This window comes from Anser anser (genome assembly GCF_964211835.1).
Source record: "Anser anser genome assembly, chromosome: Z".
NCBI classification, from domain to species: Eukaryota; Metazoa; Chordata; class Aves; order Anseriformes; family Anatidae; genus Anser; species Anser anser.
Window position 1 is genome coordinate 64,460,609 of NC_139723.1, and position 27,840 is coordinate 64,488,448.

General features: G+C 37.3%; 1 protein-coding gene across 11 annotated transcripts in view; it reads right to left on the bottom strand.

The window, feature by feature from the left end:
* Positions 1-27,840, bottom strand: part of MAST4 (microtubule associated serine/threonine kinase family member 4) — a 303,813-nt gene that overhangs the window by 6,561 nt on the left and 269,412 nt on the right. For all 11 annotated transcript variants that reach the window (XM_083816619.1, XM_083816622.1, XM_083816623.1 and 8 more), the window contains 14 exons: positions 21,907-22,115; positions 21,054-21,192; positions 19,883-20,015; positions 19,017-19,182; positions 15,979-16,080; positions 12,674-12,796; positions 12,319-12,431; positions 10,246-10,373; positions 9,919-10,151; positions 7,971-8,171; positions 4,908-5,137; positions 2,459-2,581; positions 1,544-1,680; positions 657-838 (listed from right to left, as the gene is read on the bottom strand). In XM_083816619.1, coding sequence (XP_083672745.1) covers positions 657-838; positions 1,544-1,680; positions 2,459-2,581; positions 4,908-5,137; positions 7,971-8,171; positions 9,919-10,151; positions 10,246-10,373; positions 12,319-12,431; positions 12,674-12,796; positions 15,979-16,080; positions 19,017-19,182; positions 19,883-20,015; positions 21,054-21,192; positions 21,907-22,115 — 2,219 coding nt within the window. The remainder of the gene's footprint in view (positions 1-656; positions 839-1,543; positions 1,681-2,458; positions 2,582-4,907; positions 5,138-7,970; positions 8,172-9,918; positions 10,152-10,245; positions 10,374-12,318; positions 12,432-12,673; positions 12,797-15,978; positions 16,081-19,016; positions 19,183-19,882; positions 20,016-21,053; positions 21,193-21,906; positions 22,116-27,840) is intronic.

The following is a 27,840-nucleotide window of genomic DNA, read 5'->3' on the forward strand; positions in this document are numbered from 1 at the left end:
TCTGTTCCTTCATCCTGCTTGAGTTCTTGCCTCTTTCTATTTAAAAAGAATACCTAATGTTTTCTGGCACTTCAAAGCAATGATTAAGATTTCCAAATAATTTACCTTCAGTATAGGATTGTAGAACAGCATTCACTTTATTAGAAGACGCTAAAATCACAACAAAAGTGCAATAGGAAAATGCAGCAGATGAGGCCCATTTAAAAGTCAGAAACATCTCTATTTCAGCAGCTGGTTCATCTTTTCAATAATAAATTCACATTTGTGAGAGCCCGTGCTAGTTATATCATGTAGCAACTTTTTCCTCGGTTTCATTCTTGTATCAGCCTCTCCTAGGCAAGATTCTACTTTGTACTCTAAAACTGGATTGTTTATTACTCAACTTGTTGCTTTGTAGACTTCAGATTTTCTATCAAAAACTACAAAACTACAAACCTAGCAGACGATTCCATTTTTGTATCATGAGAACCCCTTTGGATTTTGCATCAAGAATCTTTTTTTCCCTTTCCAGACAGAAACCAGCTGCTGTTCAATAACTACGTCTGTCTGAGCTGACTGCTCTCAGTAGAGCATGATAGCATTGGGGGGCTCACAAGAAGCAGAACATACTTCAATTTCAAGTAATTTTCCTCTGCCCTCCATTCTTTTACACTCACCAGACGGAAAATCAGGAGTGGAGCGGTAACTTGGGGTAGGTGACCTCGGAGACAAGCTGTGGGTTGGAGACCCAGGCAAGCTCTCCCCTGATGAAAGTGATCGGTTCAGGCAGGAGAAACTTCTGCTGGTGTGAAGAAGAGGTGAGGGTTGCTTGGCCAACTTTTTAAATAGAGATCTTCTCCTAGTGTGAGAAGAGCACAACATTAATCAAAACGTTATAAGCAGAAAAGATACCATTACCACAGGCAAAGCTCTTGCGGCTGACATTGCTTCAATCTCCTAGTACTCCACATGAAAGGAAGTATAAAATCTATGTTTGCATGAAACCAAACCTGTCTGCAGAGTATGAAGTTCAGAAAATATCCTGATTGCTAGTAAGTGGGACAGATATTTTAACTAAATCTATTTGTACTAAAATGTATTCACTGAATTTCAGAGGAACAATTAACTTCTTATGAGTATAAATCTTAATTTTCTTTATTTAAGAGCCCACCAAAACTCAGTATCTATACAGTACAAGCAATGTATTTGCGGAATATGTGTAAACATCAGCATCAAGCAAAAAATACACATAAACTTAGTACTAGAAAGTTTAATGAAGTAGAAAAAGCTATACTGAATCCAAATGAAGACACAACCTCAGTTACTCATTTTCTTCCCTGTAACGGTTTTCCCTGGAAAATTTTTAAGTGGCATTTTAATGGATATACTATAGGCAAAATGGGAATGAAAGAATGTGTTACACCCACAGGATCTCAGAGTAGAAGGTAAAAAAGAGGGGCAGAAAGTATGAGAGGGAATTGGATTAACTTCATTTTAAAATTAATTGTTATGTCCACACACACACAAGAACATACATTCATCATGAACCACAAAGCTTACTCACCTCTCTAAACTCTCTTTTTTCTTGGTTTTCTTACTGCGCCTAACCATTCTGCTTCTGTAGCTGTTTCTCCTGGCAGGTCCTGTCTTGATGGAAGTGTTTTCAAATGGGGTTGTCATAATTGACACTTTGTTGCCACTCTGCCAAAATACAGACAATCTTTAGGCAGAGTAATAGAAGACCTCTTGGCTTTAAATTGAAGTTACACGACAAACACAAATGCAATAGAACAGCAACAGACTAAGCGCTGGCAGTATAGGGAACTTCATGCAGAAGTCGCCAGGCTAATTTATGCCAGATAAACGATGACTGGAAAATTCTCAAATTGCTGTCAAAATTTCTAAACTACTTCATACCAAGAACCAGCTTTAGGACAATAATAAATTCTAATAATTGTAGCTAGATAAAAGGGAGCATGGACTGACCAAAGCTGCTGTTTTCAAGAAATAAGTTTCTATAGAAACATCTTATTTAAAGATTATGAAAGGCAAGTTCCTGTACAGCAGGAAAGAAAACATTTCATATTCTGTTTCCACTTTTCCTCATTGATTTCACTTTGATAAGGAGAAAATGACAAGTAGCCTTATCGTCAATAGCTTGAGTTACCTGATGAAGATGGTTGGATTCACAGAAGTGCTTTCCTGCACATGTCAAGTTTTTCGAGAGATGCACCTTTGTGTCAGTACCCAAATAGACTTTATACCAGTAATAGTGTCAGTTCCTTGCAGTGAAACTAAAGTCATACTAGGATATATAGAGTCACTGACTTTTCTCCAGATCACTGCAATAACAACTTAGAGTTTGTACTTGAACAATCATAAAACCTGATAGCTAATCTCTGAAAGAAGCGAACGTAACCCCACAATTCTTGGTGAGGAACTGCAAAGTGGTTTTGTGTCCCAGCTAACCAAGAGTTACCTTTAATAACAACTCAATGACTTCTGTATGAACAAGACCATGCACTGGTTCTCCATTGATATGGGTAATCAGGTCCCCAGCTTTTAAACCAGCCTGGTGTGCTGCACCTCCTTCTTCCACATTCTAGAAATCACAGATGGAGAAAATGGATGCTTGTTAAAACTATTCTCCATGCTTTCAAGAGTAGCTTTATTTAATCAATTCCTTCTATAAAAGTGGTTGTCTTTTAAACACAACAAAGAAATACAGATATTACAGATATTAAATCCTATGAATGAAGAAAAAAGAAAATCCGACAAGTCATCATTTCATCATCAACTGCTTGCTTGATTTTTGTATTTATATGGGATGTAGAATTGTTTCAAAGCTCACTGAAACACCGCATCACTGCTGATAGTTAAGTAAAATCTGCTTAGCAGGGCATGATATAAAGAAGGGGTGATTCAGTTCCCATGCCAGAATTTTAAATTTGAATTGAAGAGTTAATATCTGACACTGAGAAATACTTATGTAATTAAGGCAGTGATCACATACAGGACCCTAATCATAATGCACATTTTTAACGCCACCACACAGCTGAGGACTGTTTGTATTTGGACCAAATTCACCAGGCTGCCCATTGGAGGGAACAATGAGGCACAAAGGTGATGAAGGACCAAAACAAACAGAATTGCAAATGATGTTGAAAGTGGCTTGAATAAGTTATTATATTTTTAAATGAGCTCTTCAAGAATTTTAAGTCATGTAGCCACTACTGAGGCCTACAGAGCTAAAAATATATAAATATTAAAAATTTGATAGTGTTTTGAAAAATGTCAAGGTTTCACTTCTAATGCAACAGCGTTGTTTTTCTTTCCTTCCTTTCACTGATGTGACACTATACCAGTGACAAGAATTTCAGTTTTTGTGTTTATTATCAGTCACATGTAGCCACTCTCAACATTCAATGTTCTTGATGAATTAGTATGTCTGAGAGGTAAACAACATGATTGAAACATGAATAAACATGAACGATACACTATTTCATCAGTTGCATGGCTATTTCAAAACCTACAGTGGATATTTGAAACAAAACATCATCCAAAACTTCAAAGCTTGTAATATATTTGTAATGAATTTTTCAAAATTATTTTAAGGTAGTTGGAATATGTTTAACATTTATACACACACACACACATATATACCTATGTATAATATATACAATATATAAAATACATGATTGGTTATCAACCTCAAGTGTAAAATAAATATATATACGTATATAATTGCAGAAATATATAGATTTAGTTTACAATTGAGGAAGTTGATAACCAGTGCAAATGCAAGAACTTCTGTCTTATTCTTTAGCCTGTCTCTCTCTCTTTATTCAAATGAGTAGCAAGCAGAGGATGAAAGATACATTATTTATTCCCAAGTCAGTCTTTTTCCTGAATGACAGATCCTCAAAGCTTTTCATATTTCAAATTGATTTGCAAATTTCTACACAAAATCAGTACTTTAAATTATCCTAATGACCAGTCAAATGTGGAAGTAACCCGACTTTAGTGAATCCCTTAATTGAAGCAGTTTAACAAACTTGATGTATATTTCAAAATTTTCTGTTTACAGTTTCTTAGTTTTGCAGACTCTGCCCCCAGTCAAAAAGGGGCTGCACCAACCCTTTCATTTTCTAAGCCACAGTACCCTTTTTACAAGTGCCAAATTTGCTAAAAATGAAATTGACCCATGTTGTTAATCAGCACCAGGCTTGGGCCCCAGGTCCAGGACATGGACCTGTTGTAGCAGGTCCAGAGAGGGGCCACAAAGATGATCAGAGGGCTGGAGCACCTCTCCTATGAGGACAGGCTGAGGGAGTTGGGGTTGCTCAGCCTGGAGAAGAGAAGGCTCTGGGGAGACCTTACAGCAGCCTTCCAGTATCTAAAGGGGGCCTGCAGAAATGCAGGGGAGGGACTCTTTGTCAGGGAGTGTAGAGATAGGACAAGGGGAAATGGCTTTAAACTAAAAGAGGGAAGATTTAGATTAGATGTTCGGGGAAATTCTTTATTCAGAGGGTGGTGAGGCATTGGAACACGCTGCCCAGAGAAGCTGTGGACGCCCCGTTCCTGGAGGTGGTGTGCAAGGCCAGGCTGGTGGGAGGTGTCCCTGCCCACGGCAGGGTGTTGGAATGGGGTGATCTTTAAGGTCCCTTCCAATCCAAACCATTCTATGGTTCTGTGGTCATACGCAGGTACTACTCCTGTCAAAGATGTGTATTACATGGGTTTAATCGTCCCTGCTGCCAGCACTGGCCTTGTGCACAGGCACAAATTTCATTCCAAGATAACTATTCAGCACAAGATTACATTTTACACAGTAGCTGTCAAAAAGCAAATACAATGTACACAAAAGATCAAAAGGAAATATATCACTAGTTTTCTCTGGCTATATGTAAGAAAAAGATTTCACTTACCCAAACAATATGGTGCACAGTGTAGATATCACTGTCACCCACGTAAACCCTGATCGCTCGGATGGTGAAGCCATACTTTTTTCCTGAACTGTGAATTACTATTGGCTGATGAGGACTTGAAGCAGCAATTGAAGAATCACGACTGGGAGAGGAGTCACGGGAGGATGAAGGATCAGATGATAGTGAATGAGGTGACATAGGACTTCCCAGAGGAGAAACACCAAACACATCTGGAAGAAAAAGTGCCTATAAGAATACATTCTGAGCACACACAAACACACACACAAAACTGGGCATGTGTTTAATGACACCTTTGTGACAAATTATTTCATTGCGTTTGCATAAAGATTCTCCTCAATGCGCATGAAGCTTAGTGAATTTGAAGCTTGACCAACAAACCCAATTTGAGAAATAAATTTAATTCCCCCATAGCATAACCCTGATTTCTTAATGCTAACATTAACTTGCTAGATGTAGGCTGTTTTTTCCTTTTAGATATGAAACACTCATTGCTAACTCTAAAAGAACAGTCCTCATTCCTCTTCCTTATAAATACATGTGAAAAGAACATCACTTTGGGAGCAGATGCTATCATGAGTACACCCAAAACCGCCTGTCAGATCAACCAGCAGTTTTAAAGAAAGTGTTTGTATTCTGGTTTCAGTCACATATCTAAAAACACTACTGTAATTAAACCACAGTATCTAGTTGGAACATGGACAGTAACTCACAATGCTTGTACCAAATCTCCATTCCTACATTCTGATAGTTAAGACCGCAAGACCTTCTTACAACAATATCAATTATGGCTTCATTTTATTTTATTGTTTTGAAAGCACACTGTGCTCACACTTGCGCAAATGTAAACACAATTGCTGCAGCATTAAAAAAAATACTCTGGTGACTATAACAAGATGACAGCTCTTGAAAGGAATGCAGCCCAGAAACATTCCAGGTTTGGCTGCTGTGCCAAGCAATGTCATGTGAGGGCAGATAGGCTTTGTCAACAAAGGCACTACTGAGTATACTGACTCCCTGAATCTGAGTCACCAAAGGCTCCAACAGATAGCTATCACTGGGTTAACGCTGAATTCCCACTACCAGCCAAACCCAGAGTGGGCTGTAACTGTCACCACCTCTGGTTCCGAAACATTCCCAGATCCCCTCATCTATTTCTCTCTATAGTGTGGGACACATCCTGTGACTCTCAGCCACATGATCAGTGACACTGGCCATCTGTTGTTGTAGTTTATTTTATTGATGAATGTGAATAAGGTGGGTTTTTTGGGAGGTATTAAGTAATATATGAGATTTTGCTTGATATGAACGTGACAAGAACATTCCTACGTGTAGCCAAAGTTAAGTTCAGATTTCATAGAATGCTGAGATTAAACTGAAAGAAACCTTCAGTTAATAAACACAGTAATTCAGACTATACTATCTCTGAACACAGCAATTTTTGACAGCTGTGAAAAGAACCAATAGAACACAAACTTATAAATGACTGAGTGTTGCTTGTCTGTGTAGATTGCCTGCATGTGTACCATGCTCTTGTGATAGCTAACCTGAATAATTAGCATGCCCTATAGACCTTCTGCAAGCAGAAAAAAACAAAAATGGTACTAAGTGCTATAGGGACATACCAGAAAAACACCTGTGACTTATGGGACAGAGAGATTATTTGAAAGAAACAGTCTATACAAAGAACAAGCCCAGACTGCTTCTTGGCCACAATGCTTTCAGAATTGAAAATATCCTACATAGGCTAAACACACAGTCACTATCTTTCCCATTGTAAAAATAAAGACATCTTCATCTCTCACATGCATTCTGTGAGAATGATCATTCACATTCAGACAGCATCACAGAAATGCTAATCATTCTTTTCATGGGCAATGGGTTGTACGCACTGAAGCAGAGGCAAAATATTCCTCTATAATTGTGACTTTAAAACTTCCTCTTGACTTATCTCATTAAAAATTCTCATGGTTAGTTGGTGCTTATCACAGATATTACACAGGAAGCCTATGCTGTTTTTTAAATTGTATGGTGAAGAAGGGTAGAAAACATCATGAGGTGAATCAGAAATTCTTGCACTAATAGTGCTCAGACAGTCCTTTCACCTCTTAAAATTCTCTAAGATTCATGGACAATAGCACTGCATCTGCTCACCAAGGTATTACAGACAGCATAAGGCACATGTGCTTTACAACTTAGAGGTACAATATCAGCTCTCTCCACCTCTGCCGGTCAGAACCAAAGCCTACAGCCCTGCATAAAATTCTCCGCCAGGCTGTGGACTCAACGCATGAAGCACGAACACATGAAGCAGAGTGGGGCTGCATTATCACACCAGCAGATACTAAAATATTACACCTAAGGTCTAAAGGCAGCATATGGCCAGTGTATGAAGTTAATGCGTAATCCCACTTTTGAAAAAAATCACTTAGTTTGGGAAATTTGGACTTTGATTCTGAACCACTACAATATGAAGTCTCAGTGCTTCATCTGGAAACACTTAATACTACTGCTACTACACTTCCACTTATGTATAGCAGTATTTCTGGCTTCACACGTTGATCACTCCATGCAAGCCAATGTAATAGAAAAAGGAGCTTATTGGCTATTTCCACTTCGGGGACACTTTGTTCTGTTTTATCACTTTTCCTTACAGGAGATGGGAGAAAACTAGCCACGCCAAACATGCTGCTGTAACCGAAAAGCAGTTATTAATGGAGCTGTACATAGCAAGCTGCTCAGAATTTAAGCTACAACCATACTGCAGGATGGACCAGGACTGAAGTCTGCATCCTGCTGCACACACATGTGGTCAAAACCAAAGTAGCTACCACTAAGCTACAGTCTGCTTGTCAGAGGTGGTCTCTCGGGTGTGGTCTGACCACTGTAACTGTCTGACTAGATTAGACCATTATTATAATGAGAAAAGGAAAAACAAAACTTGACATGGAATTCATTCTGGATTCTCCAAAATCTTACATTTACATTATAAACCATGCAGTATGAACAAATCACAACATTTCAAATCAACAGATTTATCTCTACCTCCTGGAATCATGAGGGACAAAGCACTTGCAGAAAGGGACTTCGTGACTTTTCCAGAGATCTTCTTTTTCTCTGTGCTTTCTAATCGCTGACGAGCCACATGAGATGCAACTTCACTGGGTTGTTTTGAGGAGTTATCTGTGCTGTCCACACTCTCACTTCTTCCATTTATCTGATCTAAGTGTTCTGAAAAACTACCAACTGTACAAAGAAGGAATAAACATATTGAGGAAAAAATGCGGGTCAAGGAGGAAAAACTGTACTGTTGTGAGGTGGTAATTTTTCCTTCTGTCTATATGTCCATAGAACAACGCTTCAGAAATCTGAGTAATTCTTTCAGATACGCATAGAGGTTAACTGAATGAACTGATGCAACAGTGACTACAACGTTGTGTAGTCACTGACTAAAGCAAAATGTAGACAAAAGCAGAAGCAAGTTTGGTAGCTCATTATGCAATGCTCACCTTGAAGAACTTAATGATTAAGTTTATGATTAATACAATTATTTTTCATGTGAACTTCACCTAAAGTAAATGAGAGCTTCCAATCCTACATAAGTTGCCAGCTTAACAACTTCAAAATCATTAAAAACACTAATTATAGTGAAATTTTTAATTACTATCTCCGGCTTTTATTCTTTGAGTGTTCTTCTATCACTTCCACAAGGAGGAAGATAACTAGCACCACAAATCTCAATATACAACCACAACGGTGTTAGTCTATCATAGGTAATGATTTTCCACAATGCTCAGTTAAGGACAACAGAATTTCAAGCAATTAAAAACAAACAAACAAAAAAAACAGGAAGACCCTACACCAAGTGAATAACCTGTGAAAGATTTCTTCAAAGATGCCATAGTGAAGTTGTGTGACCTTAAGCAAGAAGAGTAAGTCTCTGACCTGTGAACAAAACTAATACTTAGTTTTTCTTCAAGATCACAGAATATCCTGTTACTAATGCACCACCACAGAAAAAAAAATGAAATTATTCTTAAGTGTGATCAATAAGTTATGAAAGAGCAAGAAGCAATTTGAGTTAACATCTGTGACTGCTGTGCTTAACTCCATCAACGTAACATTGAGGAGGGGAGTGAGCCCAGCTTAGAAAGCACACTCAAGATTTTGGACAAGAGAAGAAGATGGAAATGGCTATACAGCTGGATGGGCTTGAGGATGTTTTCCCAGAAATGGGGGGTGGAAGGGAAGAAAATACAGACAACAAGGGAAATCATGGGTATAGGAATAGAAAGGATACGTAATACAAGGGTTATCTTGAGATAACTTATTGAGGTACAAAACTGTAGATGTGGAGAGGAGGTAACTGGAAACTACATAGGGTCAAATGTGAGACTGATACAAGCCTAGATCTGTGTTAAGTATCAGTTTTTCCCACAGATACATGGAACTCTCCTCTGAAAGTACAAAACAAGCAAGATAGTAGGGCCCTGGATCTTTCTGCAACCCATTCAAATGTTTGTGTTGGGAAAGGGATGCATAAAGGAGATATATTAATTAAGGGTTTATTACGCTTCTTCCTAGATTTCAAATGAGACAACTACAAACCGAGGGCAACCCTACAAACCAATTTCTACAAACCAAAGGCAACCCTGCCAATTCTGAAACAAATATACATCACTGAAAAGTTTTAATTAAAAACATGTAACAGTGCAGCACAGAGTGTTAGAAAATAGCTATACAGATCAGCTGGAAAGACTCCAGGATGATCAATCAAAAAACCACCAACCTATGCATGGGAAGGTATAAAAATAGTGCTTTATGTGCTTAAGGGACCTATGACTCATTCTCTCCAAACCAGAGCCCTCTTGAGATACTTTCGTTTAAGCAGTACTGAAATGCAGGATTTCTAAATCCATGAATGTAAGTGCAAAACAAAGACAACTCTCAACCGTTTCTAATGTCATCAGTGAAGAGACCCACCCTGAATTACCTGATAGTGTGGAGCTGCTAATGGTACTTGCTGGAGTGGTTACTTCAGGTTCATCTTGCACTGTTTCCTCGCTCACTAACGGAGGCTTTTCCTGTTCTTCCTGGGGCCCCACTAAGCAGTTAGAATCATCCTGTTCTCCTTCAGCTGATATGGCCAGCTTTGGCAGCAAACCAGAACTATGTCGCTGCCTGCTACTCTCAGTGTCTGAGGAGGTGGATGTAGATATTTGTTGTCTGCAATAAAAATAAGCAAACTCTCATGCAGTTAACTGAGATGAGGTGGCTTGCTAGCCGACTAGCAGGAGGCGGACCACTTCCTTCTACTTACATTTCAGAATATTCTGAACTCCAGCTTAAAGATTCCACTGAAGGCAATGTTACACTCTTTGTTTTGTCTCCTGCATCTTCCTTTTCTTCACCTTGTGTTTGAGTGACTCGGTCTATGCTACTAAAAACCTGTTACAGAAGAAATAAACAAATAAACAAACCACACACAAACATATAGAAAAGTCCTCATCACTGACATTTGATGTAAAAAGATATTCAGGAAAGCAAGTTTATTTCAAGTGGTACTCTGCATGTTCTAAACGCTTATACAGTATTTCACAGTGTAAACTTCAAAATTCTTGAGCCTTCTTATATTTCTATACTTTCTGTTCTTAAAATGTTTTGCTTTCTTGGCTCCATATACAGGGTCACGAATAGTATCTCTTCTCATTACAAATTCATCAGCTTTCTCTGCATTTCACTGTGTGAACCACAAGACTACAAACAAAACCCATTGCCTTGGGGTCTCCAGGTCACAGGATCAATGCAAATGCTGAATTTACTCATAACCATAAAATCACAAAAGAAAAAAAACCCTACCCCTAGGAAACTACGTATCTACCAGTCAGATGTGGAAAGCAGACAAATGCATCTCAGAATTAAAGAATAAATTCTTAAGAATTTAAGACTCAGAAGTAAAGAATAAATTACTTGGCTAAAGGATTTAGAAAAAGTAAATTCTTAACATTTCAGAAGTCTGTTTGCTTAGCTGACAAACAGCATATAGAAATTGTTAGCTGTATATTCTACAGCTTGGCAGTTGCAGCTAGGGACACAGTGACATAATGACATTAACTTACTAAATCATTATTGTGGAACAGAGCTTTCAAGAGGGTAGAAGCTCACAAAATCCCAGAATCAAATAATGGTTGGAACGGATTTCTGGGGGCCACCTGGTCCAACACCCCTGCTCAAGCTAGGACACCTAGAGCAGGTTACCCAGGACCATGTCCAGGCAGCTTTTGAAAATCTCCAAGGAGAGAGACTCCACAACCTCTCTGGGCAACCTATGCCAGTGCTCTGTCACACTCACAGTAAAAAAAATGCTTCCTTAGGTTCGGACTGAACTTCTTGTGTTTCAGTTGGCTCCCACTGCCTCTTGTTGAAGTTATCTCCAAAGAGCCAAGTTATCTTGTCCAAGGTATCTTCAAAAAGACTGAATCATTTACTAATATCTGAATTTGAAACATGCCACCAAGTGAAAATAGTTTACATAGAAAATAACTGTATCTACAACTCCCGTCTCTGCTCCTCCATGCTATCACAGATACAATACATAAGTGGTACTGCAGAGCCACTACAAAATATACCAGTTAATTAAAGCATAAGCCATAACAAACAAGATACAAACAAACACACATTTTCAAAATACCTTTAAATAGTTCCTAAAACATGTTAAACAAACTGCTCATTAATAGAAAGCTTTTGAAAGTCACTGCTGCCTACTATTAAAAGCATGCTCATTAGGCATTCTGCTTCTTAATCCATTATCTCCTGCCTATTTTTCATCTACGCTATTACCTAAGTATGTTCATTCTGCATTCCTTGCCCAGCAATAATTAGCTCTCATCTCTTCCCCTCCAGACACTCAGCTTTGTCTTCAATTCACAGCATTCAAATCACTCACTCAAATCCACTTTTTTTTTTTTGACCAAATCACATGCTGACCACTATTTTGCTTCTTCTTTACAGTTTATTGTCACTTAAGCTCACCACTACTATAGGCTAGTACTGTAATCTTTGTTATGCCATCATCTGCAAGATACAACTGGAGCAACATTCAAACTATGCATAAAGAAAACCCACATGCATTTTCTACAGAAAATATCAAACTATTTATTTCATTTTCTACTACTTAAGGATTCAAGAAATAATTTTCTTGTACAATATTTTCATGTTTTTGGTACTCATGGTACTTGTTTCATTCTCACTCAAATTTCAGTTAATGTTTCAAGAAACATTGTACACGAACACCCTGTACACCTCTTTCATATCTAACATTTCTAAACTTTAGAAAAGCAGCAAAACATTTATGCATAAAATACGTATTAACATTATAGCAATTTTTACTTACTTTAGAAAATCTGTGTGAACATGAAGAAAACTGTCTTATCTCCAAATTAAAATCTTCATCATTTGTATCATCTTCTTCCTCAGTTTCCATATGGTGGTATTTTTCAGAACGAGCTACAGACAAGTATAATAAATTATTTGAATTGGCAAGTAGAAAAGGGTAATAAGCTTTATTATTAACTGAAAGCACAATTACACTATTAGTTCTCCTGAAATGTCATACCACCACCTAAATTGCACAGCTGCCAGAGTTCTGGCAAAGAAAATTTTCAAAACATTAAGCAAATACACAATCAAAGACAGTGATTATTTCAACAAGGTGTTAATTGATTTTTTTAATGCAATATAATACCTACTATCAAAATAACTTGTGTCATCTTCAGACTCCAACTGTGGAATAAATTCTGCTTTCTGCCTCAGCAGACTATTCCAGTCAAGGCTCCTGAAGAACTGATGCTGCTTTACTTCATATGCACCACCTGGGGGAGCCAGAGAAAAACACTGAGCAAATGACAACAAATCCACTGACATTAACTCAACTAAATCCCTGGTCAAAAAAATCCAAGTTAGCATGGAAAGGCACAGTCATCACTGGAGGTACGAACTTCTACTACCCTTTCTCACTAGTATCACCTAAACCTGTCAGAGCACCTCCTTGTTGCCATTTTTCATCAGGGTTGGCATTGCTTTTTCTTATTCTTCCCCCTTTTAACATCTTTATTTTTCTGGCCAGACTAATTATGCATTGGCCACACATTAGTCTGAAATAAAAATGTAAACATGTGCATTACATGAGTTATGAAGTAATTACAAGTTATAAAGTAATAAAGAATGATTCTTAATTGTTGCTCAGTGTAAACATCATTGCTGATTAGGAACTCCTTTTCTTTTAAGACAGTAATAAGCAATTCTATAGGAAATAATGTATAATTTACCTCATTATAGATTACTGCCTACTTTTTATAATGTGTTAAACAACTACATTAGTTTCAAATTAACAGACAACAGCTGTAAAAATGCAAAATACTGAAATAACAATAAACAATAACACATTAACACACTGAAAATACCTGGGGAAATGGGGGGAGATGTTTTAATAAACATAGATTTAATTCTGAAAACTGAATGTATTTGCTACAGCACAAGAGCTACTCCAACTTGATATGCAGCATAAACTTCGGTAGGTGAATGTTAAGTCAGGACAGAGCCATGGAAAAAGCATGAATTCTCCAGCACTGACCTCTAAGTCAGTGCTAAGATTTCTAGGTTGGGTTTTGATTTTCTGACTGCAGCAGGGAAAAAAAATCATGAAAGCCAAATCTTCCCAAAGGAAACCAAAATCATATCTAATCATAAGTAACTAGTCAAGGAGCAATAATTTTTCTGAACACAGTAATGGGATGTTAAAGCAAATGGTGTAATTCTTGACTAGATATCAGACACTTAAGACCCGAAGAGATTTTTTTTTTTGTCATTTTCCTTCTTCAGAAGAGTACAGTATCTGTCTCTCTTCTTTCAACTTGACTCTGCCACTCAGGTCTCCTGAGCAAATACACAATTACCGTTTTCATGGAGTATTATGCAGCTAGCTAATACTTATTAAACAGATAGGGCTGTCATTTGAAATGCATGGTGAAGCCTGGGATAAACCATGTTATTTTCCAGTGCCCCCGTGGGACCAGCCATGTTGCAGCCTCCATTTCTGTGAGTTGCTACTGACACTTAAAAAAACTTTGTTGTGGTTTCTAAACACTCCTTTGTGCTTCAAAGAATGACTGCAGAACTCTCTTCTTTAGACTGCCAGCTCTTGAGAGACTACAAACTGTCAGAAGAAATCAGCCCCTAAACAAACTAAACAGATGCTCCATGTAACTGCACTGACCATTACGGTACTTAAGCCAGCCTCATTCTAGCCAATTCACTTTCTCATCCAGCTGCAGCAAAACAGAGGCAGAATTTCCAATTTACTTGTGATCCAGCCTCTCACAGGTTGACAGTCCTGCTTTAATGCTAAATGGACCAGATAAGAGCATCCTGGCAATGAAACAATGAAAATGCCAGAAAGGTATTTTGTGTTATATGTTTAAATATATATATGTATGTAAAATATATATAAATATATATATATAAAAAATACATATTTAAATATAAAATATATATATATATAAAATTAAAAAAATATATACAAAAATATATATAAATAAAAAAATATATAAAACATATATATTTAAAACAAGGGAACAGAACTAGCCCTGGCTTTTCATTTTGCCTTCGATAGCGGTGCCTTCTGCAGTAGATGAAGCAAGTGGAGAAACCATCTTGGACATCATACCTCCCTTCATTCTTACTTTGTTCAATACTGGGGCAAGAGAGAAGAACAAACTTTACAGTATGCCACTTACTCCAGACCATCAGCTACCGGGAAGGCTAAGGGCTGTTCATACAGATGCCATGTACTCAGGGAGCAAGAGACATGTAGTTCAGTCATTTCTGTCACTACACCACTTCCAAAAAGAAGACCTGTAGTTTGAGACCATGTCAACAGTACTTGGGGTCTAGGCTATACTCATGTTCCCCCTGAATGGCTGTGGTAAGGACAGTTATAAACTGATTCCCTAAGCTCTCCTTTTTTTTTTTTTTGTTGTTTAGCTTTAAAAATATGCATCACACTCTAACTGCTGGACTCAGTTTTGCCAGGAATTTTCTAAGTAGTTATGTTGACTCAACCTTCCACTTGGTTTCCTTAGTGTCCCAGTGTATTTATATTCCTGGAGTACAATACTCACTACAAGTAAGACTATAGTTTATATTCAGTCTCTTTTGTGCAGAAGGCCTTTTTTTGCTCTGTTTACTTGCTTTGCCCAGTGGGATGGTAGTCAGTGACTAGGGGTCCCATACACTAACACTTTAAAAATAACATGTAATATTCATTACTGCATCTCACCCGAATTCCCATGTAAATCCTGCTGCATCAACAAACCTATAAACTCTCTTACATAGACACACAGTGCGTTGCTTAGCCAGTACAGGCTCTCTATGCTGGATACAACATGCAAGGTTCTTCACTTGATATGGGATGAGTGCGGCACTGAATAACCACAGCAGAGTAAGCTGGCAGCTTGTATTCTCACTAATACCCAGTTATTTCCTTAACATTCATGCTTCTGATTCCATTCTTTTTCACGCAATATAATAGTGCTGAATGAGAATGATAGGACCTTTCAGACAGTCATTTCTGATTAACGCCTGGAGGAACCAATTTGCCAGGTAAAGATATTTCTGAAAAAGTGGGCATCAGTTGTATACGTCTTCCCCTTCTCTATTTTTGTGTACAGTTGTTTAATACTGCATTCATGAAGTAATCCCATCCTATGCCTAACTGGATGTTTGAGAGGTTTCTGTTTTACTAATTCAAGTAAAAGAAGAATAAATGACTACATGTAAACACCACAAAAGGACAGTCATCATCTGTTTAAGGTCTTATTACTGGTTTGAATCTGTAAATTAACCCCTGCTATAACAGCTTGTCATGTTACTTGCCCCGACAAATGTTTCCCAGACCTCCCATCTCCACCCCCGCCCCCCCCAAAAAAGTGAACAAAAGCTCCAGTGGTGAATATATTTCTAGGACACTAACAAAACTTTTAGTAGTTCTCCTAACCTGTTCCCAGTCTTTCCAAAGGATTCTGCCTGAGCAACAGGGTAATGAGATCCTGAGCGTCTGGAGGTGGTGCTTCATCCTTTTCAGGCCAGTTGATTTCATCTAGCAAAAAAAGACAGTTGTTTCTTATTATTTAATTCTGATCCCAACATTCAGAAAAAGCTATCTAAAGCTAGCATTGTAATCTAACAGTAAAGTCAGAGTTAAGACAACTTTTCCAAATTGCTCTGTTGCATACCAATTACTTCTGATTTTAGTATTCTCTACACAGATTTAATAAACTTATTTTTATGCTCCCATTTTCGTCAGAAGTATCCTTTAACCCAAAACAGTGTTTAACAGCAAAATACAGCAATGCTTGGCTCGAGGAAAAGTATTGCAAAATTCCATCAGGCTTGTATGTTGTCCTTTTTCCCCAATGTCCCCCCATTTCCCTGCCAAATCATCATGGTTTAAATTTTAGTTCTGTTCAATGGAAATTGCTGATAAGATGGACACAGCTGACTTGACCCAGGAGTCACTGCTTACATCTGTAGTTCTCTAACGCTAAACATTCACTAAAGTCATTACTCCCATGACTAAGGGCTGAGGTATTGGCCTCTGCTCTGGAGAGATCCATGCCAATGTAGCTTTTTTCCAAGTCTCTCATGCTTGAGAGGAAAAAACTCACTCTTCTGATTTTCACATTATTAAGCCTTTTGTACTTCTTAGGAAGTTGCACTTAAATCCTCCAGTCACAATACTAGACTGTGCAACATCCAGGTAGTGCTGAATAAAAATTCTGCCAAACCCTGATTTAAATTAAACAGTGGAAAACAGTGCCAGTTTCAAGATCAACGTGAACCTTGTGACAGCTTACACAGCTATTCTCATCTGATTTTTAGCAGAAGCTGCATCTACAAGTGTAATATATTGCAGGTTTAGACAAAACCCTGCAAAAGTTTCTTGGAAGTTACAAGGATTTCAGTATCAGAGAAACAGAATACTAGGACCTCAGAAAACAGAGAAGGCTGTTAAAGATTGTGTTGTAATTATATGACCTAGATTTTTTCCTTTAAAATGGTCTCCATTGAAGACATAATGATCAGAATTTACACAGGAGTTTCACCTTTGCATTTTGGAATTTAAAGAAAGGTACTGAAATAAAAAGGCATGAAATGTAACCCATTTCTGGAGGTTTATTTTTAAACCCTACCATTTTAGATACCTAGTTTACACTGAAGCTTCCCACCACTTACTCATAAAACTTGAGGGGAGGAAAGACAAACCATAATAAAGAAGAAAGAAGTTAAGATGAGGGGGCTAAAACAAGTAGATTGTCAAGTTGAATGCAGACTTCACCAACAGAAACTGGAACAAAACTCTGTGCTATGGTTTGGGTTCTGTAACATGGCTTTTTCAGTTGAATACAACGGGACCATATATTTTAGCACAGGAAACTTATCCAAGGAAACAGTTCTCTTGCAGATGTTCACAGTAGGAATGATTTCAGGAAGACATTTAAAATCAAAAGGAAAAGCATGACAATCAAACATTAAAATAAGAAAGTAAGCTGATCAACGGTGTTGTAGAGTAAGTGGGAATGGATCAGGTTTGCAAAAATACACATCCACAGATAATTTGACATGATGCTTTATAAAGTGTAAAATTAGTGCAACGTGAAATAAAGTCTAAAGTCAAATTTGGTCATTAATTTTAAACTATCCCCCCACATCCTCCCAGCCAGGCAGCATAAAGATAAAAACACATGTGCATGTGTCTGGAAATGCAATAAAAACATGAGTTATTTCCATGTTTGTCTGCCTACAGCTTCCATTGCAGTCTAAATCTGCTTTGGAAAATAAAGCATGAATAAAGCTGCACTGCAGCCACGAGGCATTGAGAACAAAGCCGGCATTTGCTGCTCGCGTTAATTAAACAGTTGATTCTCCTTGCCACTCAGGCTCTGGTGTATCACATCAGAAAACTGCACAGTTATAAATCCATAAACAGCTAGGGTGTTTTATAAGGAGGCAGCTCTGCTATACTACAGGCAACTCTCAAATACATTTTGTTAAAGTTTGCAAACATGTCTGGCTTTTAATGTCAGAGGCAGCGAAAAGTGAGATGATGACAGACTAATTCCTTTTGTTCAAAGGGGATTTGACGAGTTCTCAGAGAACGAGGAACTGGAGGTTCACTTAGTTTTGTCTCTGTTGGGTTTGTTTGTTTGTTTTGGTCTTAGTTAGCGGACCTTTTAGGCAGACTGTAAAACAGACTGGGAAATATTCAGTAACAGAGGTGCTATTCTGTTGAACTTTCAGCATAAATAGAGGCCTTCTACATCTATGCATCTGGGAAATTTATGGAAACAGCAGGTAGGATAGTAAATGATTCTGTTTAATTATCATTCAGTTTTGCCACAAGCCACAAAACAATACTTAGGGTCAGCTTGCAGGTTAAGATCTAAAAGGTTATTGAATTTTAAATGAAAGAAGAACAGCTGTTACAGAAATAACATTACACTAGAACAATCACGAATGAAATCATTAACAATCTGTGGATTGAATTTGTTTCCTTCTCTTTCTCATTATTTATTATTTGAGAGACACTTGTTTTAGGGTTTTATCACATCTTTGTTAATTTCTTCATTGTGTCATGAGGCATTTTCCCATTTATGCAAATTTATTTTAACCATTTCTTCTCTGGTATAATTTCTTTACTAAAGACTGTAAACACTGTGCCATGGAGGCACTACTTTTCTACTAATTCTGCTTTTGTTTTTCAAACAGCGTAGCGTAGCTTCATCATTGTACTCTATATTACTGCACTTCTGTACTCAGTAACAATATGTGGTAAATTCAGCTTTTAATATATATTTATTCTTACTGCTTTGACAGCAAATCAAATATTACAGTACTGAAATAATGGTGTCTTTTTTGAGCAAAACTAGCTTGAAACTTAGTGTATCAATAAAGCTGTAAATATCTTTACTATTAACATAAATTGAAATTTTTGACAGCAAACTAAGAAATCTGGTTCTTTGTGATGATCCTTACCACTGATTACTTGTCCAAACAGCTCTTCTGGCGTATCTCCAAAGAATGGCACACACCCAACAAGAAATTCATAAAGAATAATCCCCATAGCCCACCAGTCCACTGGTTTTCCATAACCCTGTCTCAGTATTACTTCAGGAGCTATGTATTCAGGTGTACCACAGACCTAAAACAAAAGAAAACAAGCATGATGGTAAATTCAGTCTAGTTATGTCATATCATTTGTACCTCTTGAAATGTAAAATAATGTAGAAAAATAGAAAAATGAAATTCAGTATATTTTAGGCTGTTGAGCTTGCATAATGCATTTTTAAATGACCTATCTACACATATAAGTAATCACATTTACATTTCTCTCATGCAAGGGACAGTTTGTTTTTCATACATGCGAGACTGTCACAGCAAATATTTTATTTAATTTAAACATATCCTTATCTTTAAAAGAAAGTTGTGACAGTTTTATCTTAAGTAACTTTTACAGCGAACAGATTGTGAGCAATGGTAATGAGGCATGCTTAAAGGGAAATGGGCCATATCAAGGATTTTAGCACCCTTGGTTGTACAATGCATCATGAGCTCCACAAGTACTCTGCTGAGACTTCTGAATTCCTTATAAAAACAGTTTTCCATTTGTCTCTCACAGGCTCACTTGCACACAATTAGGTTGTTCATCTTACTAATAGACCCAAATGGAGAAAGAAAAAAGACTACCATAATCTGCAGGGCATCAGAAGAAGTAACTGACACACCACCAGAACACCAATGCAGAAATAACAACAGCTTATGTGGTATTATAGTACATTTTGGTGTCAAAACATCACTTCATTCAAACAATCAATGTAAAAGTGAAAAAGGCTGTGTCTTACTTGTTTATCAAGGAATTCTCTGGCATCCTTCTCAATGTGACCCTCATACAGATTGGTAGTCAAACTCATTAGCCCCACCTTTGACAGACCAAAGTCTGTAAGCTTTATATGGCCCATGGACGTTACCAATAAACTGAAAATTAGAATGATTTGAAGTTACTGTGATATAATGCAAAATTATATCCTTATTATTATTATTATTATACTCAAAATTATATCCTTATTATTATACTCAGAGGAAAATGTTTCAACAGCACTGCAAAAATATAAAGACAGATTAAAAAGAAATTTAACCAAGTACAAAACACGTTAAGAATATGACAGTCACAAACATGTTACTGTTGTTATAAGATGTAAATGAACTTTCTATATGCAATTGCACATCACCTTAGAGAATCAACTAAGTGTTAAAAGTTAATGCTAGATTATTTGAACAAAAAGAAATAGTAATTCTGAAAGAACTGGAATAGAATTAATCCAGCTTTTGAAGTGAGGTGGGCATTTTCTGCTTGTAGCAAGCTGGGTCATTCATTTGAAAAGAACTCAGGTATTAAGTTAGCTGGTAACACTACACTGGCCTGAGGTGTCATGCCGTGAAGGTATTTTCAGCCAACAGATGTGACTGATTCTTTTTTTTTTTTTTTTTAAAGTGAAATGGGGAGAAGATTAATGGAGATACAACAGCCATATTTTTCACTACAAATACATAGTGGAAAGCCTCTGTATTTTTAAATACTGGGGGAAAAAAAAAAAAAAGCAACAGGAAAGATTTCCATAGTGGTCAGTCTTACTTTTGTAAATGCAAATAGCAAAAACCTGCATGTTGATGATACTTTGTATTAACCTGTTTTTAAGCATACTTAGATCTTTTCCTTAACATCCAATATGCCAAAAAACATTTCAGCCCTCCATTCAGCCAAAAAAACAAGAACATTTTCTTTATCTATTCAGATAGCCTCTTCCATCTTAAAGGACATTAAAGAACACTTTTGGAAACATACATTCCCTGTAATTACAGATAATGAAAATTCACATATTGGGCAGAAATTGTAAATCCATGTAACATTTATGATATTAAAAAACAAAACATTTCTGGTACAGCAAAATTACACTTTTCTTATTTTATCTAACCATCTCAAGGTACTCTTTTGGTTATATTCTATATACATACTTGTCTGGCTTCAAATCCCTGTGTACAATTCCATAATTATGAAGGTATTCCAAAGCCAGAACAGTCTCCGCAAAGTACATCCTTGCCATGTCTACAGGTAAGGGACCCATATTCTTCATCAAAGTAGCACAGTCTCCACCTGCGGAAACAGGACAAATGTTCCAGATGATGCCATAAATTCTGAGGTGTACAAGCATAATCCATATATGCTGCAGAAGCAGACACAAATTGCAGTCATATATGTTGATTTTCCAGTCAGATGACCCAATTTAACATGCAAGCACACTAACTACTGAACTGAAAAAACAGCATGAAGCTGGGATAGAGTGGTACAAGAGTTTAGCTGGAAACCAGTAAAACCCATGCTTCTACTTAAAAAAAACAACAACAACAAACAGTTCAGACAACCACAGCCTCAGCTGCAAGTAATTCATCTTTCACAGTCTTTGTCCACTGTCTTCCTCCAACGTCAGCACCTTTCCGAATTTCTTCCTCTTCCTTTGCAAAAAATATTGCAAATACCGCAAGACATGCTAATGAAAATCTGAACTCCAGAAAAGTTCATTTTCACATGAACTTTGAGTGGTAAGATACTTATAATTACAGTCTATGAAAAACTTTATTCAAAGATCAGTTATCCCCCATTATAGCAGGAGAAAAAGTGTTTTAAAAGACCTCACTAAGGGATAATGAATGGGAAAAAAGCCACCTTATTCTTAAATTTAGATCCTGAATTGTAGTGCCAGCGTACAGAGGACACACAGGGTATTTCCCATGTACTTCAGGGATTACATTTCTTTTCTGGTGTGACAAAAACCTGCTCTTCCCCTGTAAACCAGAACAGACACTTTACCTTCTACATATTCCATGACCATACATAAATGACGTCTTGTTTCAAAGGAGCAATACATGCTGACAACAAAAGGATTTTCTGCAAATGTCAGGATATCGCGCTCAACAAAAGCCTGTTGGATCTGGTTTCGAAGGATGAGATTTTGTTTATTAATTTTCTTCATGGCAAATCTTTGTCTGGTTTCTTTATGTCTCACAAAATAAACCGCACTGAAGAAGTCCAAAAGGGGGAGAAAAAGAAAAAGCACTAATTGTATTAAAAATGTATTTTAAAAAAAATACATTTAACAAATAAATACATGCAATATATTATATATATCCAAAACATTGTAAAAAGACTTGGTTTTAATCTAATGGAGTTGACAAACCTTTCAACATTACAGAATAGCTGAAGACCTCATTTTGTTTCATCATGAGGATCAGTTTCAGTCAACACAAATTAGTACACAAATTGAAAACAAACAAACCAAACAGCCTACCCCAACAGAAACAAACACTCTCAGCTCAGAGTCTGGGAGTTTCCATCAGCAAAGGATTATATATGGAAATCAGCCATGGCACAGTGATAAAAATCATTCTGACAAATGCTTATTCTGTAAGTGTGCAGTCAGACAATTATGACTCAGACTCTGTCCAGGGGATTTTAAAACATGTCACAGGTTTCTCATGAAGGTTACTCAGAATTTGCTCGATGAGGTGGCTCCCTCATTGCCAGGTGCAAAATGCATCATCTTCTGTACTTGTTCAGAACCTGACATCAGCACTGATCCATATCAGGGGTAGGTCACCAGTAGGTAATCCAAAATAAAGATCACTTTAACAACATGGTAATATGGGATTAAGATGCATCTTGACCTGCAGAATTTCACTGTGGTATTGGGTATAAAGTTTGCTATAAACTTGGTTAGATAAGGTCAAGGTACTGGGGGAAGCAAAGTTAATGAAAACCTCAAATGTACAAACATTCTTGCTTTCAAGGCTCAGGAAAAAGAATCAACCTGCCATGAAACACGGACATAGGACATGACTGCTGCATTTCTCAAAATCCCTTGAGGCAAATCCTGAAAACATATACCTTGCTTGAAATCCACTTTGCAGCATTTAATGCTTATAGCATCTCCAGTATGTAATTACCACAGTAGTGAGTGATTATGGAAAGAAAGGACAAAAAGGAGAAAATAAAGGGAAAAACAGGACTCAGTTATGTAGTTTTTAAATTCAATTTGTTGTCCCCATGAGGTCCAATTATCAGCATACAAGTATTTAAGTACAAAAAGCAATTTTTGCCTTACGATTTTTATGAAAACATCTTCACACTACTACAAAACTTACAGACACTGGAAAAATCAACACTTTCTACTTTCCTTAGTGGAATATTTTTTCTAGACAAGAAAGTTTCTCTTATTCATTCTAAAAATTTTCAATAGTCCCTTGCTGTTTGTTGTCTGAACGTAGAGTAGGTAAAAGACATTACACCATCATGAAACTAGGGGGAAAACACCTTGGGCAAAACCAAAGACAAACCCCACCCTTAATGCCTCCTACTAGGTCTTGCTCCTTGCCCCTCCCAAGCTCAAAGAAACACCAAGTTATACAACTCCAGGACTCCTCCCTGCTGGCTTCATGACTTTTGTCCTGCAGCTCTTCCTACCACTCCCATTACACTCATTTCTTTCTCCACCTCTTCTGTACAACTCGGCCTTTGCTTTTCTTTCCTTTATGTTCTGTTTTTCCTCTCTCTTTTGTTACTACCTGCTGTTCATCTGTCTTAAATTTCTTAACCTCCTGTAATTTCATCTTTTCTTTTCCCTTTTTCAGTTCCTTTGTGCATTTTTGGCTTGTAGAAAAGTGGGTCTTTCACACGCCTGAAGCCTCAACACTTTAAAAAAATGAAACACCTCTTTTCCTATGGTAGCATCTGTAGAGTTGTTGCTACTGTATTTAAAGATGAAAAACTGGTAAGTTTGAACTATTCAATCCAGTAAAATATCTGAGACATGCTGGCTACTTTTTCAGCAGTTCTCTAAATTACTTTCTCTAGCCCTGTAGTTGCAGGCAGATAATTGTATAAATTTGCACTAGAATTCAGTTATCCACAACTCCTTAGAAAAAAATCAGTATACCATATTCACAAGACAAATGCAACACAGTTCTCTCTCTTGCACTTAGATACGTATACTCTGTTTATATGATACAAAGTGATTTTAAAAGATCTTCAATATACAAAAATGCGTATCATTACTTACACACACCCTATGTTGTCTCTCACAGTAACCTGAGCAAGCATCATTATAAAGAAAACTATGCCCTGAGCAGAAGCAAAGTATTCCTACTGCAAACCACCTCTCTCCCTTCAGGATGCTCCCAATTCACAACAGCTATGCATTTCCCTAGCATACCAGTACTTAGCAAGGCACGGTCTTTTACGACTGCATCCTGTACACTCAGACACATGTGGTTCTCAGCTCCCACCCTTTGGAAGGCAGTATTAGAATTTGCTGAAATGTGACTAAAATGATATATAGAAAATGCAACTCTTCCCCTCCCCAACGTTAAATTAAAAAAAAAAAAAAAGAAAAAAAAGAAAATAAAAGGTTGTGCATTTGAAATAAACCAACACAACAACCTTCCTGGGACCCCAACTTAATCTAAAAAATGGAAAGCTTGGAGTAAAGCACATAGATACCAAGACATCGAAGACGCTGAACTTCCAAGTACAAAGACGAGATCAACCACAGTGAGTTCTGCTACACATTGACTGTTTTATTTTGAACCCTTACTTGCCGTCTTTGAAGTATGCTTCTACTATTGAATAATTAGTCACGAAGAAGATTGGGATGGCCTTTCTGTTTCCCTTTCCATTCCCTGAAGCTGTTCCTTGCTACACTTTCCTAATTCCTGCACTGAACGCACTCTCCTTTCCCCACAGGCTGACTATCCTCTGTTGCTCTCTATTCTTTACTTTTCAGGATGCTATTCCCAGAGCATTAGACAGAAGTTTATCTTTGCTTTATATGTGCTTTTATGAGAACACAATACCTCACTCCCATTTTCCTGGCATTGATCACTAAATGCTCAGTTCATAATTTTTGGTATGTTATAAAGAGAACTGTAAATTTGAGTATTCCTTTAATACAAGAGAAATGTATTAGGAACACCCAGAACATTTGATTGCCCTCTCCATCCACTCAAGAAATTAATAACTTCTGGGATTGTCCAAACACTGCCTCCTTCCACTTCCAACGTAAGTCTTTCACTCAGCTTGAACAAGCATTTCTACAACACCTTTAGATAGGCACAAATATAAAACACTATGCACATGTGTTGAGATGACAAGAAAAATGAAAACAATGTTTAACTTCATTCTTGAACTGGTTCAACTTAACTAATATGCAACCTACACTTCAAATCCTACAACAAAAATTCCTGTTTTTTCCTTAAATTACTCACAGGCTTCAGGCCTACTTTACTAGGCCTAGCTCTTCCATAACTTCAAATTTTAGATATATTTTACAATCTCATCTACATTCAGTGCCTGAGGTTAATGTTGCAGTGTGATTTGCTTTGACCTGATTCTCTTATTTGTCAAAGGACCTTGAACTCCTTGTGGAAACAAAGGTACTGTACTTTCTATATTCACTGTTCAAAAGTTACAGCTGCTAACCAAGCACTATGCTTCATTTTCACAAGCAACTTCCTGAGAAGAGACTGCTAAGTTCTGTACTACCCTGGAATTATGTCTGAATTGTCTCCAGTGCAGGGCAGCCATTTGTGAGGCCACGATTCATATCACAGCACTACAGTAAAGTTTACAGATAGTTATTTAAGACCAGGACTCACAAGCAACACTGTACCACCTCCTAGCTAGAAAATGTGCATCACCACATCAGATTTATTTGTGGGCAAGGAAGTAATGCTGCCAAAAGCACTGCAGCATTCCTAAGATAAGCATCCAGTGTGGTGTAAGTGAAGTGCACAGCTTCGTCTCAGCAACATTTTGGATATATCCTATTCTGCACAGTAGTGTACAAGATCCTAGCCATCTGAGAAAGAACAGGATAGCTGTGATTCGTGGTACTAGTCCTATTTGTATCAACATGTCACAAATTTTGGCCAGACAAACCATCTGTCCATGTGTAACTGAAACAACTTCTTCTATCTTTATGGCAGCCAGTAAACACTGATGCACAGTGATGAAACCACTGTCAGATTTTCTGTAAATAAGCTCAGTAAGAACTATTCCGTATTTGGAAAATAAAAGCTTGAGAAACTGAGTTCTTCACCAGTTTGTAGCACACTGCACATTCAGGAACTACACAATTTGAAACCCTCAGTACTGTAACAACCTTTCTCTACCATCAGAGAAGATTGTATTAGCTATCAATATTAGATCCTCACATATGTATTAGCTACAAAAGAAAGAGTACACTTGGCCTGTGCTGTACTGAGAAGGGAGGCTCACTCTAGAACAATGAAGTCCATGAGTTCAAAGTTCACTATTTTGTGTAAGCCCACAATGAATGATGAATATAAGATACCTAGCACAGAAACTGCCAGCCTTGTTTTTAAGCTGCTCTTTAAAGCTATGGGCATCTAGGAGCTAAAACCTCTTACTCTGTGTAGACCAGTCACCCACAGAGGTAAAAGGTAAGAAAAAAAAAGGAATACAGTTTACTTGATCTGCAGTCCTCTCTGAGGTGGTGCTATTTAGTACCATTCTCAACTCAACTAAACACGAGCAAGTAGAAGAGACAATAATGAGTATTCACAGGTTAGGGGCAGCAGCTGCTCAAGCCAACATTGCTGATGAGTTGTGAAACTTATCTAGTGACACAATTAGCCAGTAGGCCATGTACTTATTCATTACACACATCTCTTTCTGTAGAAGTGAAAACACTCCTGCTAGATGCGGTATCATGTATTTGCTTTAAGGAGACACAGTCAAACATTAGTAAAGACCAACTGAACTAACATCACTCCCCTCCCTGAAATCAAACAATCTTTGTTTTGTTGAGCTAGCTCAGGAGAGCAGGCTGATGCCACCTTAAAGAGGGGGACTACTTGCGACCTCTCAGAAGCTGAAAAACGGAAAAAAAATGTTGCTTTGAGTGCAGTAAAAGTTTAATATTTGGGAAGTATGAAAAGGAAAATTTTGGCTGGCTGAAAACAAGTCAGATAGACAGCTTGTGAAACCATTAGTGACTTGGCCAGTGTCCTACATGTTTACTGATTCACAGCTTGTTTAACTTCTTGTATATTCCCAGCCTGATACACATCATCTACTATACAGTCATTTAATTGCACTACAAATGAGTTTACCCAAACAATTAAAAGCAGAGAAATCCTAAGATATTTACTCAAACCTTCACAAAACCAATAGCTTATATTTAAACTCATCAAGTTTAACATATCTGACAAATCTCTGCTACAGCATGCCAAGACCAACAATCACCCTGTCAAGCAAAGCTTTCCATTTCACTAATGAAGGCAAAAACACCACAATGTATATATGTATTTTTTGAATTGCTTCAGAAGGAAAACCTCCCTTATATTCTCAAAATAAGTATTATAATAGCATACTAAATTTAATACGTCAGAGCACAAAATATGCCCACTGATGGAGAATAAATCAATGAAGCTCATGCAGAATTCACACATTCACGTTATTTCAAAAAGTTAATGGCCTGGAAAAGCATGGAAGTAGAAAAAAACACTTGTAGCATAGTAACAGTAACTTTTATTTCAGCTGCTTATACTTGTAATAAAGTGCAATAAACGCCTATGGGTCAGTTTATTGCATTGTATTTACAGATGAACAGATATTGTTGATTAATTACACTTCATTTTGTAGATGGCTTAAAAAATATACAGGTAACAGTGATGTGCTCCCTTCTAAACTTTGCTGTAAGTTTTGAAAAAAAACAATCACCAATTG